General features: G+C 41.5%; 1 protein-coding gene across 1 annotated transcript in view; it reads right to left on the reverse strand.

Annotated features, from left to right (window-relative positions):
- Positions 1 to 349: 349 nt before the first annotated feature.
- The window catches only part of LOC148137968 (NACHT, LRR and PYD domains-containing protein 3-like), a 35,314-nt gene continuing 14,820 nt past the window's right edge, over positions 350 to 20,843 (reverse strand). Inside the window, 7 exon segments of the mRNA XM_087982127.1 lie at positions 350 to 522; positions 5,487 to 5,654; positions 7,135 to 7,221; positions 12,415 to 13,367; positions 13,369 to 14,162; positions 16,131 to 16,196; positions 16,296 to 16,467. Of these exon segments, the coding sequence (XP_087838253.1) occupies positions 435 to 522; positions 5,487 to 5,654; positions 7,135 to 7,221; positions 12,415 to 13,367; positions 13,369 to 14,162; positions 16,131 to 16,196; positions 16,296 to 16,467 (2,328 nt within the window). The 3' untranslated portion in view covers positions 350 to 434.

Below are 20,843 nucleotides of genomic sequence, written 5' to 3' on the forward strand. Positions count from 1 at the left end.
GGTGGAAGTGAGTACAATTTTATCATTTAAGAAACATTTAGACAGGTGTATGGATGGGTAAGATACGGGGGTACATGGACCAAACACAGTCAAAAGGGACTAGTTTAACGTTGAAAACTGGACAGCATGGGCACGCTGGCCGAAAGGCCTATCTCTATGATGGCGATCTCTCGGACTCTTTTATAAAAGCTTCACAATCACAGCTCCATCTCCCTGTGCTCGACGGTGAATATCACCCACACACCAACACACACCAGCTGCTACTGAAAGTTTCTATTGAATACTCCACATCGTTCCCATTGTATTTTGGAATTCCAGGAATTGCTTTTCTTGAGCCAATGTAATATCTCATGTGTTTCACTTGATGGAGGTGAGAGAAATACACCTCTCAGTAATATCAAGTCCAAATAGTTGGCAATTTCTTGATCCTTTGATCACACAAATACTCGGAAACCAGCCCTGCATTCTCTCAGTGATCGGAGCTGCTTCTTTCCATCTGAACTGAACTGATTCCTCCATAATCTAAGAAAGAAATTAATGATTAATAACCAACCAATTAATAAAGTTAAAATGACAGAATCATTCATAATTTTCCAATTGAAACACACATTTTGAAATCAAACAAATGGGTGTAAGTGGTGGGGGAAAGAGAATCTAATGAGCTGCTGCACACACAGACAGTGCTGTAAGAAACTAAGGTGTTGATATTTGGGGAATGATGTAAATTGAGGATGTAGTTGGAGGGGGAAATCGCATTGGACTTGTAATGCAGTGACCTAGAGTACAAATGCCAGCAACTGGCTGAATTTTATCTCAAATAATTAAACCATCTGGAATTGAAAGTTAGTTTCATAGTCACCATTTTCATAGAACCGAATCAGTGATTGCTGTAAATACACATCTGCTTCACTCATGTCCATCACCAAAGGGAATCTGGGAATCTTACCTGGTCTGTTCCAGAGGTATTTTCAGAAGACATTAAATAGTTCTGACTGATATACAATGTATTTAAAGATATATGTTTCAGATATGAATATGAAATGAAAATGGGATGGATATCTGGTTTCAACTTTGGCACTGAAGCTTACAACACACGTAATTAACACGGTAATGACTCCTTCCTAACGACTGGTATCAAGACAGATATGGGCAAGGATTTTTATTTTGCTGATTTTACATCACTTCACACTGAAATGTTGATTGCACTTTGAACACCATCTCAAAGAAGTGCTTCAAATGGCAAGGACGGAGAATAGATTCCGACTGGGGAGCAAATTCTCAGTAGCAACACAAGGGACCAAATTCGTTAATTCGTGAGGACATTGTCAACCAGACTAGACCTGAAACTCGCGCAAAGGGAACCAATAAGAGATAACAACTTGTTTCAACTTAATGAGATGGGAATCGCGGAGGCCATGGGACTCAGCAGGAGAAAGAGCATCCACCAGAGGGCGGTAGTGAGAAGTGACTGAGGAAAATTCTGGGAGTTGAATCACTAGAACAGGGAAGGAGATTGCTGAGTATTCAGTGTCAAAGAACAGCTGGATTAACTCCTGGAAAGGGAGGGTGAACAGCAGTGTGTGTGATTCAGGTGGGAGCTAACCATCAACAACTTTAAGGCAGAGCAAAGCGTGTCTTTCAGCAAGGTGATGGTCCTCCAGGAGCAGTTGATGTTTGTCTCGTTGTGCGTCCCGGGGAACAGACTGTATAGCACAGAGTCTTGCGTCATGGAGCTGCTCAGGATGAACCTTGACAAAGGCCACTGCATCTTTCTCCAGACTTCCTTTGCAAAGACAAATTCCAGAAGAAGATGTGTGACAGTCTCTCTCACCCCCACAACCCATTAGAGAGTAGCATGCTGAGGCGAAGAGAGTCTGGGTTCGAGAGAGGCAGAGAGAGAGAGAGAGAGACAGACAGACAGAGAGAGAGAGAGAGACAGAAAAAGAGAGAAAAAAAAGAGAAGAGGATTCAATGACAGGAGCAGGGCTGTCTAGTTGCCTACATGCAGTGCCTTGGTGAGACCACACCTGAAGTCATGTGTATAGTTTTTGTCCCTTATCTAAGGAAGGACATTCATGCATAGAAGGAATACAACAAAGGTTTCCCAGACTGACTCGTGGGATAGCAGGACTGATGAATGAAGGGAGACTGGATCAGTTCGGACTATTTTCACTGTAGGTTAGAATAATATGGGGCACCTTTTAGAAACCTACAAAATTCTAACAGGAAAGGTCAGGGTAAACACAGGAAGGATGTTCCCAAGGTCCAGAACTAAGGGTCAATGTCTAAGGATCTGGGGTAGGCTATTTCGAGCTGAGCTGAGGATAACTTTCTTCACTCAGGTTGAGGTGAGTCTGAGAAATTCCCTGTCAGAGAGAGTGTTTGTTGGCTAAAACACTGAATGGTTGGAAAGAAAAAGTTACATATTGTTCTCAAAAAGAACAGAAATTTCTGGTGAAACTCAGCAGGTTTACACATAGAGAAACAGAGTCAGCTGTGAAGAAGGATCACTGGACTCGAAACATTAACTTTATTTTCTCTCCACAGATGCTGTCAGGCTTGTTGAGTTTCTTCAGCAATTTTGGCTTTTGTTTCAGGTTTCTACTATCTGTATTTCTTTGCTTTAGTATGTCATGTTGTGGCTGTGCAGGCCATTGCTTTGGCCACTTTTGAAATGCTGCATGCAGCTCTGGGCTTCTTGCTATAGGAAGGATGTTGTGAAAGTTGAAATGGTTCAGAAAGGATTTACAAGGATGTTGCTGGGGTTGGAGGGTTTGATCTAGAGGGAGAGGCTGAATAGGCTGGGGCTGTTACCCTTGAAGCGTGGGAGGCTGAGGGGTGACCTTATTGAGGTTTATAAAACAATGAGGGGCATGGGTAGGGCAAATAGACAAAATGTTTTCCCCAGGGTTAGGGGAGACCAAAACTAGGGGGCATAGGGTTAAGTTGAGGGGGCAAGATTTAAAAGGGTCCTAAGGGGCAACCTTTTCACACAGAGGGATGGTATGAGATTAGAGTGAGCTGCCAGAGGAAGTGGTGGAGGCTGGTACAATTACAGCATATAAAAGGCATCTGGATGGGTTTATGAATACGAAGGGTTGATGGGGATTAGGGCCAAATGTTGTCAAATAGAGTCTGTAATGATGCTGCTCCTTTAACAAGGTTCTGTTGTACTTGGTTTTCTTCCCCCCAGAGAGATCGTAAAAGACACAGGTTCCAAAAGGTTTGGGTTTCGAAGGGTTTTACGGCCAGTTTGATTATAGCTACAGATACTGCCTCCAGCAAAAAGTTTTATTTTTAAAAGAATTTGTGCAATGAAAGGTGAATGGTCACTTCCGCCAGCTCAGCTTTTCTCTGGTTTGATTTGGTTTTTGGACGTCTGGCTATTCACTGAAAGCAGGCAGGTAGTGTTTTGAGGCTGCTGATCCAAGAAACAGTTACGTGAAAGAAGCAGGTTCGTGCTGATCCTCTCTGTCTGACATCTCTCTCCTGTAAGACCCTGTGTTGATGCTACCTTTTGCGCCACGAGGTGTTTATGGGGATTGTTGCAAGTATAGGGAACAACAGGTAAAGTCTGTTTGGTTTTTGGATAAGTGAGGTTATTTAGTGGGCAGCACGGTGGCACAGTGGTTAGCACTGCTGCCTCACAGCGCCTGAGACCCGGGTTCAATTCTGGCCTCAGGCGACTGACTGTGTGGAGTTTGCACATTCTCCCCGTGTCTGCGTGGGTTTCCTCTGGGTGCTCCGGTTTCCTCCCACAATCCAAAAGATGTGCAGGTCAGGTGAATTGGCCATGCTAAATTGCCCGTAGTGTTAGGTAAGGGGTAAATGTAGGGGTATTGGTGGGTTGCGCTTTGGCGGGTCGGTGTGGACTTGTTGGGCCGAAGGGCCTGTTTCCACACTGTAATGTAATCTAATCTGTAATCTAATCTAATTCTGCATTCGGTTCTCTTTTGCTTCTATTTCATTGACTAATCTTGTAAATAAATTTGGTTTTGTTTAAAATGAAGTGGTTTGACCAATGGCACCTCTCCTGGAATATCCACTCTACACCTTCTTAAAACAACGAGCAATGTTAGGGTCTGGGCTACTTTCTTGAAATGTTTTGAGGGGGTCTGGCCTGGTCCATAACAAGTCAGAGACATGTACAGCACAGAAACAGATCCTTCAGTCCAACTCGTCCATGCTGACCAGATATCCGAACCTAATCCAAAAATCATTCAACACCAGGTTATAGTCCAACAGGTTTAATTGGAAGCACTAGCTTTCGGAGCACTGCTCCTTCATCAGGTGGTTGTCCGGAACAGTGCTCCGAAAACTAGTGCTCCCAATTAAACCTGTTGGACTACAACGTAGCGTTGAGTGATTTTTAACTCTGTATACCCCAGTCCAACACTGGCAGCTCCACATCCTAACCTAATCTAGTTCCATTTGCCAGCGCTTGTCCCATTTCCTTCCTATTCTTGTGCCCACCCAGATGCCTTTTAAACATCATAATTGTACCAGCCTCCACTATTTCTCTGGCAGCTCATTCCATACACGCACCACCCTCTGCATGAAGAGGTTGCCCCTTAGGTCCCTTTTCGATGTTTCCCCTCACCCTAAACCTACGCCCTCTAGTTCTGGACTCCCCCATCCCAGAGAAAGACCTTGTCTACTTACCCTAACCATGGGACTCATTATTTTATAAACCTCTATAAGGTCACCCCTCAACCTCCGACGCTCCAGAGAAAACAGAGTTTATTCAGCCTCTCCGTACAGCTCAAAGCCTCCAACACTGACAACAACTTTGTAAATCTTTTCTGAACCCTTCCAAGTTTCACAACATCCCTCCTCTAGGAGAGAGACGAGAATTGCACAGAATATTCCAAAAGTGGCCTAACCAATGTCATGTACAGCTTCAACATGACCTCCCAACTCCTAGACTCAGTCCTCTGACCAATAAAGGAAAGCATGCCAAATGCCTTCTTCACTCTCCTATCTGTGACTCCACTTGCAAGGAACTAAGAACCTGCACTTCAAGGTCTCTTTGTTCAGCACAGTCCCCAGGACCTTCCCATTAAGTGTATAAGTCATGCCCTGATTTGCCTTTCCAAAATGTAGCACCTCACATTTATCTAAATTAAACTCCATCTGAACTAGATTAATTTGGGGTATCTGTTCAGCATGGACAGTTAGACAAAATAACCTGTTTCTGTGCTGAACATCTCTATAACGCCAGGCAGATAAAGTTCTTAAGGGTTAAAGGGGTCAAGGATATCAGGGAGAAAACAGGAACAGGGTTCAAAGTTGGATAATCATCCATGGTGTATATATAATGATAGATCAGGGTCTATGGGCTGAATGGCCTGCTGCTGCTCTGATTTTCTATGTTCCGGTGAATTAATATGTTAAGCACCCCTGAAGAACTTGCTGTGGACATGACTTTAGGAAATTATTGTTTACAATACAATGGAAATGTTTAATGTTTTAACATATGCACTCACTGAATCAGCTCCAAATTCTTGCAGTTGATGATGAAGTTTCTCATTTTCGGAATGCAATCATCAGTGAATTTATTTCCATCCAGGTATAGCATTGACAATGATTCGCTCTGACTAAATGCCAACCTCAGGTCTTCAATGCAAGCAAATGTCAGATTGTTATCCTGCAAACTAAAGATTGAGAATTACAAATCAGTTTTCAATACAGCTCGAAAAGATAAAAGAAATTCCACTGAGAAGGAAAAGCAATAATTGGATCAGCATAACAAAGTGAGAGAGCTTTTGAACCATCAGCCTCCTTTTCATTTTATTTGACTCAGTAATGACGAACTAATAATCAATTAACTTTAATGCTTTTAGTCTTTAACACTATTATTCCTTAATTGAAAGACATTACTCTTAATTTTGAAAAGAATATGCGTACCTACAACCTCACAGAATCAAACAGGGTACAGTGCAGGAGGAGGTGATTCGAGGCTCCGAATGAGCAATTCACTTCCTGCCACTCTGTATCCCGTATCCCTGTGCACTGGGCCTTTCCAGACCAAAGTTTAATTCCTTTTTGAACACTTCAGTTGAACCGGCATCTGCCATGATGTCAGTCAGGCACAACATTCCAACCTTAACCAGTCACTGTGCAGAAAAGATTATCTCACATTGTTCTTGCTTCTTTTGGCAATTTCTTGAATTTTTGTGCTGATATACTTGATCATTTCATGGCAGTGAACAGTTTATTGCTACCGACTCTTTCCACTGTCATTATCATTTTTAATACTTCATTCAAATTACATCACAGCTTCCTTTCCTTAATGGAGACAGATCCAATGTTTGCAATCTATCTTCAGACCTTATGTTCATGATCCATGAAATCCTTTTCATGAGACATTTCTTCCTTTCTCTGATGCCCTGCATCTCTCCTCAAGCATTGTAACAACGTGGGATGTAAACACATCAGCTTAGGCCAAATTTTATTAATTGAACAAAAAAATTAACTTTTTTACTTTCGTCTCTGAATCTTAACAACTCTTTTTGTTGAGAATCTGAAAATTGTCCTTCTCTAGTTGGAAGAAGTGTGGTTTGAACTGGCTCCTGAGTGAATGGCTTAACTGTAACTTTAAAATAATGCTCTTTCCTTGATCTTTTAGCTAACGACCCTGTCCCATCATTCAGCATTTTAAACATCTCCATTGGTTACCATGTGACCATAATTTCCACAAAAAGATTCTGATTCAATTTCTCCCTCATATCTTCCTGTTGAAATTTGATTGCAGTCTAATATATACTTGTTGTGCAGAACAGAACAGAATACTCCAGGTGCAGTCTAGCAAGATCGAAGAATGTGGTGCTGGAAAAGCATAGCCGGTCAGGCAGCATCCGAGGAGCAGGAAAATCGACATTTCGAACATAAACCCTTCATCAGGAATCCTAATGAAGGGTTTATGTTCAAAGCATCGATTCTCCTGCTCTTCGGATGCTGCCTGACTGGCTGTGCTTTTCCAGCACCACACTCTTGACTCTGATCTCCAGCATCTGCAGTCCTCACCTTCCCCTATATTTTCAACAGTGGTCATGCCAAAGATACAGCAAATTCCCGACTTGCCGCAAATCATTGCACATAAAATTTGGGGTTAATGTTGGGAAGATTACCTACTCCAATCGCTTTGTTTTGCATTCCGAATGCGCCAATGATGCAGACAAAATGTTGACTCCTGTATCTCCAATGTTATTGTCATTCAGCCTAACAGCCAAGGAAAAAAAAAAAATCAAGGAGTGGGAAATCTCTCCGATTAACATAACATAAACTTCACCTTACAGAAACTCCATCCAATTGTTTCTCATTGACACACTGAGGCATGGGCAGATCGAACAGTGTTGTGCAGTATTAGAAAACAGATTGAAATCTTGCATAACTATTCTCACTGAATTAGTTGGTGACCAGTGAACACATATTTCAAACAATAGATTAATTGTTTGGTGAAAAATGAGAGGTGTACAGTTCTTATCATATATTTTACTCAGTAAATTGCTGTTACTCATTCACTGACTGAAAGGCTATTGACAGTACAACCCAGCACAACTCTGAAAAGAGGAATTTGATATATACCTGAAGGAGAAAACATGTGATAGCTTTGAGGGAAGAGGAGGGGAATAGGATGAAGTGTGTAGGCCATTTAAGGAGCCAGTGCAGACATAATTGGCCAGATGGCCTTATTATGTACTACCCATTTTATGACCTGGAAATGGAATATATATTTTAACCCAAAACTGGACACATAGGATTCAGGGAGAGCTTGCCAATTGGATACAAAATTGGCTTATCAGGAGACAATGTGGAGGGTTGTTTTTCAGACTTGGAGGCCTGTCACCACCGATGTTCCACGGGGATCGGTTCTGGCTTGTGTTTTGTTTGTCACTTATAGAAACGATTTGGATGAAAATACAGGAGGCATGGTTAGTAAGTTTGCAAATGATATCAAAATTGGTGGCATAGTAAAGAAGAGGATTTTCTAAGGGATTTTGACAAAATGGGTCAATGGGTTGAGAAATGGCAGATGGAGTTCAATCTAGATAAATGCATTTTGATACAACAAACTTGGGGAGAGGTTAATCAGTTAATGGGAGGGCTTTGGACAGTGTTGTACAACAGAGGGAGCTAAGGATTCAGGTACATAATTCTTTGAAGTTTGCATTGGTGAGGCCTCTTCTGGAATACTGTGTCCAGTTATAGTCACTTAGGTAAAAGAAGAATATTGTTAAGGTGGAGGAGGTTCAGAAAAGGTTTACCAGGAAGCTTTGATATGGAAGGTTTGAGTTATAAGGAGAGGCTGGATAGACTGGGATTATTTTCCCACTGGAGCATAAGAGGTTGAGAGGTGACCTCAGAGGGTTATAAAATCATCAGCGATATAAAAAGGCTTAATGGTAGGTGTCTTTTCCCGAGGATGGGGGATTTCAAGACTAGGGGCACATTTTTAAGGTGAGAGGACACAGAGTTAAAAAAGTCACAAGAAGAAATTTTTTTAAACGCAGAGGGTAGTTCCTGAGGAAGTGGTGGATATGGGTGCAATTAGTGGCAGATGGAGTTTAATTCAGATAAATGCAAGTTGCTGCATTTTGGGAAAGCAAATCTTAGCAGGACTTATACACTTAATGGTAAGGTCCTAGGGAGTGTTGCTGAACAAACAGACCTTGGAGTGCAGGCTCATAGCTCCTTGAAAATGGAGTCCCAGGTAGATAGGATAGTAAAGAAGGTGTTTGGTATGCTTTCGTTTATTGGTCAGAGTATTGAGTACAGGAGTTGGGAGGTCATGTTGCGGCTGTACCAGACATTGGTTAGGCCACTGTTGGAATATTGTGTGCAATTCTGGTCTCCTTTCTATTGGAAAGATGTTGTGAAACTTGAAAGGGTTCAGAAAAGATTTACAAAGATGTTGCCAGGGCTGGAGGATTTGAGCTATATGGAGAAGCTGAACAGGCTGGGGCTGTTTTCCCTGGAGCATCGGAGGCTGTGGGATGACCTTATAGAGGTTTACAAAATTATGAGGGGCATGGATAGGCTAAATAGACAAAGTCTTTTCCCTGGGGTTGAGTAGTCCAGAACTAGAGGGCATAGGTTTAGGGTGAGAAGGGAAAGATATAAAAGAGACCTAAGGGGCAACTTTTTCACACAGAGGGTGGTACGTGTATGGAATGAGCTGCCAGAGGATGTGGTGGAGGCTGGTACAATTGCAACATTTAAGAGGCATTTGGATGGGTATATCAATAGGAAGGGTTTGGAGGGATATGGGCTGGGTGCTGTCAGGTGGGACTAGGTTGGGTTGGGATATCTGGTTGGCGTGGACAGGTTGGAATGAAGGGTCTGTTTCCATGCTGTACATCTCTATGACTCTAAAAGATATTTCGATAAATACATGAGAAGGAAAGGTTCGGAGGGATATGGGCCTGGAGCAGGCAGGTGGGACTAGTTTAGTTGGGATTACGTTCAGCATGGACTGGTTGGACCAAAGGATCTGTTTCCATGTTATTTGACTCTATGATAAGTTGAACGCAAGACAAAAAATTGATTGTCTTATATCAAATTTTTTAAAACATTTGTGCAATTATATTCCATTGAACTCATCCATGTGTAATCCAGCAAAGAGTAAAAGCAATGGTTAATTTTGAGGTATTATTGCCCTGCTTGGATAACACAACAAAGAAAAAGACTTATAGACATCAATCAATCAATAAATTCCTGCTTCTCTGTTGCATTTAACAATACACAAGCGATGTTTTCAGTTCCAAGCAGAATGGATAATTGTTCATCCCAACAGTCATGTAAAATATGTAGTGATGAGCTGCCCAATCTCCCTGCTGCTGAGGTGAATGGTGAATTTTGTGCTACCACAAAGGGCAGATCATGCCTTCTGTAAATCACAGACTGTTGAACCTCTATTTCAAACCCACCCTGACCCTCACCCGTAACAGTTTCAGATACATGAATGGCAGCCTTGCTGTGTTAGCAACGTATTCTGCATTGAACTAGGTACAGGATTCACTTACTATTTATCTAGTGATGGTTGGGTCAAATACAATATCAGATTAGCTTTGGTTTGTAAAAGTAAACTACAAAGGATGATATTCATCTCTGCAATGGCACACAATTGGTGACAGAGGTTGGGTTCAACAGTTTGATTTGCCACCTGATCTCCATTGCTATTCTCTGTCCGTGAACTGTGTTCAGTCACACACCAGGTCTGTTCATTTAATTGAGGGCCTCTTAGGATTAGTGTTCAAACCTTCGCCAACTTTTCGTTTAATTTATTATTTTATCGATTTTGATTTGTAGCTGTGAACTGCAATGAGCTGGAAATGATCTTTGGATTGTGAACAGCAACTTGTGTTTCAACAAAACAAACAAACAAGCTGCTGTTTGTTCGTGAGCTGGGGCCTCACAGGTAATGGCAGGTTAGCTCTTGATCAATAGGATCCTGTAGATGTTTCAGCACAGTGGGAGAGCAGCACATTGAACCAGATAAGAAATGTTTGGGAATTGATCAGGCCAGTACCTGGGAATTATTGTGAACAAGCCTGGGATAGAACATAAAATCAAAAGAACTGTGGATACTGGACATAAGAAACAAAAACAAAAATTGAGGGAAAAGCACAGCAGGTCTGGCAGCATCTGTGGATAGATATATTTCGGTCCAATGAGCTTTCCTCAGAACAGCAATTTCCATTTGTTTTTGGGAGAGAACGAGATGGTCAAACATAGGCATAGATCACAGTTTAAGTTGGTTTTTGGGACTGTGCTTTTGAGAGAATGAACTTAGCTATTGACGTTACAGCATGAAGATTTAAATGCTCCCTGCCTAACCTTCCACTTTATTTCAGAATTTCAGTTCTCAGAGTGAATTCAAAGGTGGCACAGATCGATATCTTCAGAAAATTAACAAAGAAACCATTAAATATACATTGAGAGTAAGATATGAAAACCACTTAATCTGGCCAGTTTTGTTACTTATTTTAATTATCCCTTCACTGTGTTTACTTGTCTGTCTGTCTGTCTTTTGTGTGAATTGCCCTGAAAACAAGGTTATTGGTTTCAAACTTTGTTGTTTAAGTTTGCTATGCTAAAGTTCCTACATTGATAATAAATTGCTTTTTTTTGTTGTTTCAGTTATTAACCTACCGTCTAGGTTTCATTATCAACAGAGTCTGCGATTGGTTATAAAGTCTGGTTAGGAATTGCTGAGGTTAAAATCTTTGAAGGTTTTAATTTTACTCTGTTGTGAACACAGAGGTACGATGATTTGGCTCGGTTCTTTGTTTCCTTGTCATAGCACTAGTTAAAGACTCTGCCAGACTCCTCGTGGCTTTGAATGTCTCACAGTGTAAGACCAACCAAGTTCGTCTGGTGCCTTTTTTTTTGTTATAGTTAGAGCACTCAGTATCAAGGTCAATGCGGTAGTAGCGTTAAAAATAAATAAAAAACATGGAAAACTCCTTGACTCTCAGAAAAAAAACGAATAGTAATTGTGATTCAGCTACGATAGTGACAAGTGGCTCAACAGTTAGCATTGTTTCCTCACAGCACCAGGGATCTGGGTTTGATTCCACCCCTGGGTGACTGTCTGTGTGGAGTTTGCACATTTGCCCAGTGTCTGCGGGGGTTGCCTCTGGGTACTCCGATTTCCTCCCACAGTCAACTATGTGCAGGTTAGATGGACTGATCATGCTAAATTGCCCATAGTTTCCAGGGATGTGCAGACTAGATGGGTTATAGAGTCATAGAGATATACAACAAGGAAACAGACCCTTTGGTCCAACTCGTCCATGTCGACCAGATATCCTTAATTAATCTAATCACATTTGCCAGCATTTGGCCCATATCCCTCTAAATGATTCCTATTCATAAACCCTCCAGATGCCTTTTAAATGTTGTAATTGCACCAGCCTGCACCACTTCCTCTGGCAGCTCATTCCATACCCACACATCCTTTGTGTGAAGAAGTTGCCCCTTAAGTACCTTTTCAATCTTTCCCCTCTCACTCCCAGATCCCAAGGAAAAGACCTTGCCTATTTACCCTAAACATGTTCCTCATGACTTTATAAACTCGATATATAAGGTCATCCTCAGCCTTCAATGCTCCAGGGAAAACAGTCCCAGTCCATTCAGCCTCTCCCTATAGGTCAAACGCTCCAACCCTAGCAACATCCTTCTAAATCTTTTCTGTAGCCTTTCATGTCCCTTAGGAAATGCAGGGATAGGGGAGGGGTCTGGATGGGATGCACTTCAGAGGGTTGTTGCAGACTAGATGGTCCAAATGACTGTTTGCTGCTCTGTAGAGATTCTATGATTCTATGAAATTCATATCAGGTGGAATTTATAAGAGAAAATCAATGGGTCATTGCTGACATGTTATCTAATTTCACCCGGATCAATGCATACCTTAGAACTTTGCACTTGTGGATTGCAGGGGCCAATCGTTTGATCCCCTCCTCCTGAATATAACATTTCTCCAAATTCAACTCCATCACTGACTCACAAAGTTGTACAACATGAGACATTACAAAACAGTCCATTGGGTTTAATCTCAGTGCATTTTTTGGATTGGAGTCCCCAAAGTTCAAACGCTCCACAGATCCAATGGTCTTCTGAACTAAAGCTCTATTCTGAGACTCCGACAAATAATGGAATATGTTCAGCAGTTTCCTCTTTCCAGTGGCTCTGTCCATGTTTTTGATTTCTGCTTGAACATTGGCCTGCAGCCAGTCTATCACCTGACAGGTCGTGTGATGAGACAGCGGACCCAGGAATGGTTCCAGATTTCGGGATGAAGTGGATGTTGAAAGACCAACTAAAAATCGAATAAAAATCTCAAACCGACCATCATCCTTCTTAAAAGCACAGTGAAGCGTTTCCACCACGTTCTGATGCTTTGGACTCAAATACTGAGCCAGGGCGGCCAAGAATTCCTGGATGGTAAGGTGGAGAAATATGTACATAATGTTTTTAGCTGTGTCATCCCTTTCCAAGATCTCCATCATGAATCCTGAAATGAATTTGCTGGACTCCAGCTGATGCTGAATGAAGTGATTCTCATTAAAAACAATTCTCCTTTTCGAAACTCCCTGGTAAGCCAACTCCCCGAGTCGCTGTAAAACCATCCGCTGGTCCTCAACATCTCGCTTGTGGTTGTCCAAGAGATTGGAAAGGTAGATGGAGAAAAGTTGAGTGATAGTTTTGGGAAGAGGTTGCTTGCACTTCATCTGTGTAAAGAGTGGGCCTAAGGTTGAGCAAATGATCCAGCAATATGAAGGGTTGTAGCACATGGTGTACAGGATCTCATTCTCCTCGATGTGTTTGAAGACATTGGTAGCGAGTTGCTCACTGCCAAAAAAACTTTCTGAAAAATTCTTTTCTTTCATCAGCAAGAAAGCCCAGGATCTCAGCCCAAAGGTTGACATTGGCCTTTTCCAATGAGTCAAGGGCAGTCGGCCGGCTGGTAACCAGCACAGAACAACCTCTGAGCAGCTGTTGCTGTACCAGAGAGTGCACCATTTCAAAAACTTCACATCTGCAGTCAGGCGCAACACAGTGATTCGCAGCGACATCACCAGCCACGCGGCCAGTGAAATCAATCTGGTGTTTGTATTCATCTAATCCATCAAAAACCAAGAGAAGATATTCAGGTTTCATCCAGATATCTTCAATTATCTTTTCTAAATAAGGGTACTGATCCAATACCATTTCAGTCAGAGAAATGGCTCTGTTGATGGCATTAAGATTTCGAAATGTGAAATGTAGAACAAATTGGAACTGAGGATAGATGTTTCCTGCTGCCCATTCATGGACCATCCTCTGCACCATTGTTGTCTTACCAATGCCAGCCACTCCACGAACCACCGTGGTGCCAGACAGGCTGGAGTGGCCAAAACTGATCCTGAATAATTGATCAATCCGGATTTTTTCAAGTTCGCTGGTGAGGTACTTCCGCTGCCATTCTTCATGTTCCCTGCCTCTGGAAAGGAGCTCGTGTTCCACTAGTCTCCGTTCACGCAGAGTGGAAATAATGATAAGCTCTGTATATCGATCAGTGAGGGAAATGGTCGTAATTTTGCTGTCTCCTTTGATGGTGTGTTTGACCACATGCTCGGTTTGGTGGAGGAGGTGTTGCTTGTGTTGATCTTGTATACCTTTCATGACAATGATCAAAATTATGTTGGCATTGTTCTTATTTGTTAATTAACTACATTAAAACAATTAACGAGAAGCAAGGAGGAGTTTGAGTTGGGTAGCAATACAAAATATGTGAGTCGAATCCAAATTTTACTACGCTGTGCTAGAAATTAATCTTATCGAATAAATATTGAATTAAATTAAATATAAATCAGGGAGAATCAGATGGATTATAGTAGATTTTACATTATAACAGACAAGCCCCTCCACTCTATCGTCATCTCCATTTGAGGAGAATTTACCATTGGAACATGTGAGAAGCCAAATATTATCACATTGTTCACTTATTATTATTTACTGTATTCATTTTTGTTTTGTCTGTTGTCCCCAGTGGAGATAGTATCAGAGTGTTTATAAGATTGATGTCTGCTTCAATCTCAGACAATTTATACCTAATGTAAACATATGGCCCACTGGCTGAATAGGGACTGTGCATAATACTCACTTTTTCAATGCTTAATGTTGGGAACAGGATGACAAACCAGTGATACAATTAAATGTGCTATGTGAACCATAATTATAAAATAACACTGTCGATGTATAAGGATAACATTGGGATCTTCCACCAATTTTATCAACTCATTGTCCATTTCAGTGCGAAAGCTGAAGCCTCTCATTGTACAGTCTAAGATTGTATGTGAATGGACTCCCTATCTATTCTGAATCTTCATGTTAATCTACCTATACCCAGCTTGACCCCATATTTGATTTCATGTTTTAACAAGTCCGCGACATAGACGAAGCAAATCTTACCTCGATATGAGCCTAAATATGTTTCCAAGCCAACTAATTGCCTGGCCAGACAATTGAGTACAGTATTTGACACAGCTACTCTATGTCAGTAAGATTTCAGCAAATATGGGCTCTTCACAAATCCAATGTTTCAGCACTGTGTGTAGAAATGTGTTTCTGGGATATGTGACTTATTGAAAAACAATTCCTTATCTAGTCCTGGTTGTTCAATTAGGTCAAGCTAATATCATTGTAGCCCTATTTGTGCCTTCATTCAATGCCCAAACAACATGTGTGCAATCTGATACATGTTGAACTCTAGTACATATGCAGTTGGTAGAAATATGACACTTGGATGTTTAAAGATTCTGTTTCTATACGTGACCCATATCCACACTTTCTTTCGGTCACTGTGCGTTTCAAGTCATTGCCCAGGGTGGAGCCGACATATGAATCAAGACCACCTTCAACCAGTACATACATATCAGTTCAGTCTGTCCACACTATGGGACCACACTCTAACTTCTGTATTCATCAGATCTGACTTCATCAGTAACTAGTCTGGAACCAATTGTGATCCTATAAATGACATCATCTTTACTCAGTCTGTAATGTATATGATTTAAGCTTTAACTGGGTCTGGAGCTTTATGTGACTCCAGCCCAATACAGACTTTGTAGACTCCGAGACTCTGGCGATATTGAGGTTTACATTTGCATAAAGGCACCCGACGGCCTTGTATTGACAGTAAAAGCAAGACTTCTTTTCAGACCCTGATGTGACTGAAGGGAAAAGAAATAATGGCCTCACAAAGTACCAGGGAAGATCTTGAAACCAACTGACTTGCAAAACTGAATGTGACTTTGTGGTTCAGCATCTAAAACTGGAAGGTTGGGCTCAGTCTGCTCCAGAGCAGCTGGGAAAATCAAAATGAGCATTCAGCAATTTCCAACAAAGCTCAATATCACACATGTGGCATATAATCTGTGGCAGATGGAACACTGTCCATGCCCAAGTTCCAGTTCATTTGCTTCGTGTTGTAACTTGGATTGCATTTTATAGAAACAGTTCATGGTAATAATTTGGAGGGTTTGTTTCCTTTCAGTGATGAAATGTGAGACACAAATAAAATGTTAGAACTTAATTAATGCGGTACGTTTTTATGATTAACGATTACTTTTATTTTGACTTACCTTTGAGGTGATCTGATAGCTCTCCTTCCATCTCTCCGATGCGTGCATTATAAAGCAAGTCAAAACCTGGGAAAGATGTTTCATTTCATTAGTAGTGTGTGGCAGCCTCACCCATTAAAGAGGCAACCATGTTTGATTGCTAGAAATACTTGGACTGTACAATACCTCTGCTCTGAATTTCTTTCAGAATGAGTTTCAGTTTTGGCTTTGATTCTTGCATTTTCACCAATGTTTCCCAAAATATTCGTTCTCTGCAGCCATTGGTTTTGGTCACTTTGTTCAGAAGATGTTTTGTTGCTTCCTTTCTCTGTTGATGCTCTGACAGATTACAGATATACTGGAATAAAAGAGAAGAACAGGTAAAATAGAAAGGGAAACAGGAAAAGGGAAACAATAGATGAAGGAACGGAATGGAAGAATGAATTGAAGATGGAAATGAGGGAAAAAGAAAGATGGGAAAGAAAGAAACAAAGGAAGAACAATGGAATAAACCAGAAAGAAACAAGAAAAAGAAGAAATAGAAAGGAAAACAATGAAAGAGAGAAAATGATAAACAGCAGTGTCGTAATTATGAAAAGCTGTTACATTAAGGATGTTCGATTGGTGAAGAATATTCATCTCAGCACACTGATGAGACCTTGCCTCCACTTGTGAAGAAGAACTATGAGGGAGACATTAGTTGTAGGAAAAAACAAGGGCTGCAGATGCTGGAAACCAGATTCTAGATTAGAGTGGTGCTGGAAAAGCACAGCAGTTCAGGCAGCATCCGAGAAGCAGGATAATCGATGTTTTGGGCAAAAGCCCTTCATCAGGAATAGAGGAATCTATTGGATATGACATGAAACTTGCAGTTAACAAGTCATGTGATAAACAAAACTGGATTCTACAATATTGGAAGTGGAAGTTTTGTGGTTTGGGTTTGAATCCATAACACTTGAACTATGATGCGAACATGAGATCCATGTTGTAACTTTAATAGCTTGTTGTGCATTGCCTTTGATGCTAGAACCACAACACCTTCAATGAATTCCTACATTAAAAGTGGACTAGTTTCACTGCTATATCCAAAGAAACAAAAAGGAAATCCAATTCAATAGATTAGAAATTTTGTAGGAAACATTGAAAAGTTTGTAATTGCCAGGATTTTATTACAGTAAGAATTGAAAGGATATCAACGGTCATTATGGTATTTGGGGCAATTTGGGTAACTAGTTCTGATAACATCATGAAACTCCAATAATTGAAGTCATAAATATCCTTCAGCTCACCAACAGACACAATATTAACATCACTACAACTGCATGAAGTGTTGCCTTTTCCAACATGTGTGCTGACAAAGAACAAAGAGAATTTACAGTCCAGGAATAGGCCCTTTGGTCCTCCAAGCCTAAACCGATCCAAATGTACTGTCTAAACCTGTCGCCCAATTCCTAAGCACCTGTATCCCTCTGCTCCCCACCTACTCATGCATCTGTCCAGATGCATCTTAAATAAATCTACTGTGCCTGCCTCTACCACCTCTGCTGGCAACGCGCTCCAGACACCCACCACCCTCTGTGTGAAGTACTTGCCGCGTGAATCCCCCTTAACCCTTCCATCTCTCACCTTGAAAGCCTGACCTCTTGTTATTGAATCCTTCACCCTGGTTAAAAGCTTATCTCTATCCACCCTGTCTATATCCTTTATGATTTTCTAAACCTCAATCAGCCCCCCCCCCCATCTCCTTTTTTCTAATGAAAATAAACCTAACCTACTCAACCTCCCTTCATAGCTAGCACCTTTCAGACCAGACAACACCCTCGTAAACCTTCTCTGCAACCTCTCCAAAGTGTCCACATCCTTTTGGTAATGTGGCGCCCAGAACTGTACACAGTATTCTAAATGTGGCCGAACCAATGTCTTGTACAATTTTAACGTGACTTGCCAGCTCTTATATTCAATACCCCGTCCAATGAAGGCAAGCATACTGTATGTCTTCTTGACCAGTCTATCCACCTGTGCAGAAACCTTCAGGATACAAAGGACCTGCACTCCCAGATCTCTCTGCTCATCAACTTTTCCCAAGGCTCTTCCATTCATTGTATAATTCACTCTTGAATTAGTCTCGCCTAAATGCATCATCTCACATTTGACTGGATTGAAAACGATCTGCCACTTTTCCGCCCAACTCTCCAGTCTATCTATACCCTCCTGTATTCTCTGACAGTCACTTATGCTTTCTGCTACTCCACTAATCTTCATGTCATCTGCAAACTTACTGATCATACCAACAGTGCCCTCTTCCAGATCATTTATGTATATCTCAAACAACAGTGGCCCCAACACTGACCCCTGTGGACCACCACTGGTCACCTTTCTCCATTTCGAGAAACTCCCTTCAACTACTACTGTCTGTCTCCTGTTGCTCAACCAGTTCTTTATCCACCTAGCTAGAACACCCTGCACACCATGTGACTTCACTTTCTCCATAAGTCTACAATGGGGAACCTTATCAACTGCCTTACTAAAGTCCATGCATACGACATCAACAGCCCTTCCTTCATCTATCAACTTGGTCACTTCCTCGAAGAACTCTAATAAGTTGGTAAGGCACGATCTCCTCCGCACAAAACCATGTTGTCTAACACTGATAAGCCCATTATTTTCCAAATATAAATAGATCCTATCCCTCAGTACCTTCTCCAGCAACTTTCCCACCACCGACGCCAGGCTCACTGGTCTGTAGTTACCCACAATATTCCTACTACCCTTCTTGTAAAGGGGGACAACATGAGCAACCTTCCAGTCCTCCGGCACCTCACCTGTATTTAAGGATGCTACAAAGATATCTGTCAGGCCCCAGCTATTTCCTCTCTCGCCTCCCTCAGCAACCTGGGATAGATCCCATCTGGTCCTGGGGATTTGTCCACCTTAATAACCTCTAGCCTGCCCAACACATCCTCCCTACTTGTGTAAGAGTGATCCACTCCACCAAGGATATGCAAGTCCTGGGCCTCCTCCACCACTAAATCCTAACCACCTGATATCTGGAGGAAGAATGTCTCATCTTCTGCCTTGGGACCCCCCAACCACCCAGAATCAATATGGGTTTCACCATTTTCCTCATTTCCCCTTCCCCCACCTTCTCCTAGATCCAACCTTCCAACTCAGCACTGCCCTCTTGAACTGTCCTACCTGTCCATTTACCTCCTACCAATCTGCTCCACCCTCCTCTCCAACCTATCACCTTCACCTTTATCTACCTATTGCATTCCCAGCTACCTTCACCCCCCCCCCCCCCCCCCCCCGCCAGCCCAACCCTATCTCTCAGTCCCCTTGGGCCACCACCCCCCATTCCTGATGAAGAGCTTGTGCCCGAAACGTCGACTCTCCTGCTCCTCGGATGCTACCTGACCTGCTGTGCTTTTCCAGCACCAGAGATTCTGATCTCCAGCATCTGCAGTCTCACTTTCTCATCCTTAAAATTAAATTGGGCGATTTTTCTTTTTCAATTTCTTTCTGGTTAGTGCAGACATGCTGCACTGAATTGCTTTATTCTGTATCTTTATATTCCTATCGTACCAAACCCACAACCCTGATATTCAATCTACAAACAATCTGGACTTGGAAATATTCTACCTTTCATTCACTGCAGCTGTTGAATAATCCTGGATCCCAATCCTATCGAGAATTCAGCTAGATTACATCAAATCGAGTGCAATGCTTCATGAAAGCATGTCATTCCCAACTTGGCAAGAACAATTAATGACGCAATGCAAATACTCACCGAGCCACTGGGGAGGAAACTTAATGAAATGATAAATTTGCATGTTATTATATTTCAGTTTGATGTCATAATCATTATCTGACTTAGCTTGATGGTTCATGTTTCTTCCACCAAGGAATAATTTGTTTTTGGAATCATGAAATGTTTCCTTCACAGCTCTGGTCTTAATTTGTAAACATTTTCCCGAAGGTTTTTTTTTTACTGTGGAATAGCTGGCATGATATACTTTTATAAATGTATGTCATCTGCCCCAGCATGAAAGGCTCTTCCCTTTAATATGAATTGATAAATTTTCAATTCTTGGTGACAGGCATATTCACTATGGCAAAACTGTATTCATTACATGTAACTTGTTTTTGTTTTGTTTAAAAATATTTTGTAGTTGTAAGAAATCATTTTGAATGAACTCTGCGTATTAATTTCAAGTCACATTTACCAGTTTGTTTTGTACTTTTTTACAATGTGACACATGAGCACGTGGAAAATCTATATTACGATTTGACTAGAGACCAATTATTTCACCTAAAAAGTAGACACAGTGAGTTCAAGGAACTTAGTCAGTGAAAAAAGCTGAATAATTCTTCAGCAACAAACAGCAACAGATTTTACTTAATTATATTTATGACAGTGGGCCAAAATGTATGCACCGTTTATATTCAACATCCAGAATTAACAAGAGGCAAATATGGGAACAGACTTTGATAGAGCACACTACGGAGCATATTGATTAGCAAAAGTAATTAGAACAGTGTCCAGAGATTTCTCAGCTAAACTCACCGAACATGAATAACATGGAACACTACCAAGTCAAGAAAACTTCACAAGGGGTTGTAATTCCTCACTTCTTCAAGAGTCCCTCAACATTACCTGCCTCAGTGACATGAGTGGCACCTTCCTGGTACTTGAACTTGAACTTCATAAGGTGACCTGTTTAAAACTTGACAACA

Source organism: Chiloscyllium plagiosum, unplaced genomic scaffold (genome assembly GCF_037043375.1).
Source record: "Chiloscyllium plagiosum isolate Xiang-an unplaced genomic scaffold, Cpla_swu_hap1 HiC_scaffold_42, whole genome shotgun sequence".
NCBI classification, from domain to species: Eukaryota; Metazoa; Chordata; class Chondrichthyes; order Orectolobiformes; family Hemiscylliidae; genus Chiloscyllium; species Chiloscyllium plagiosum.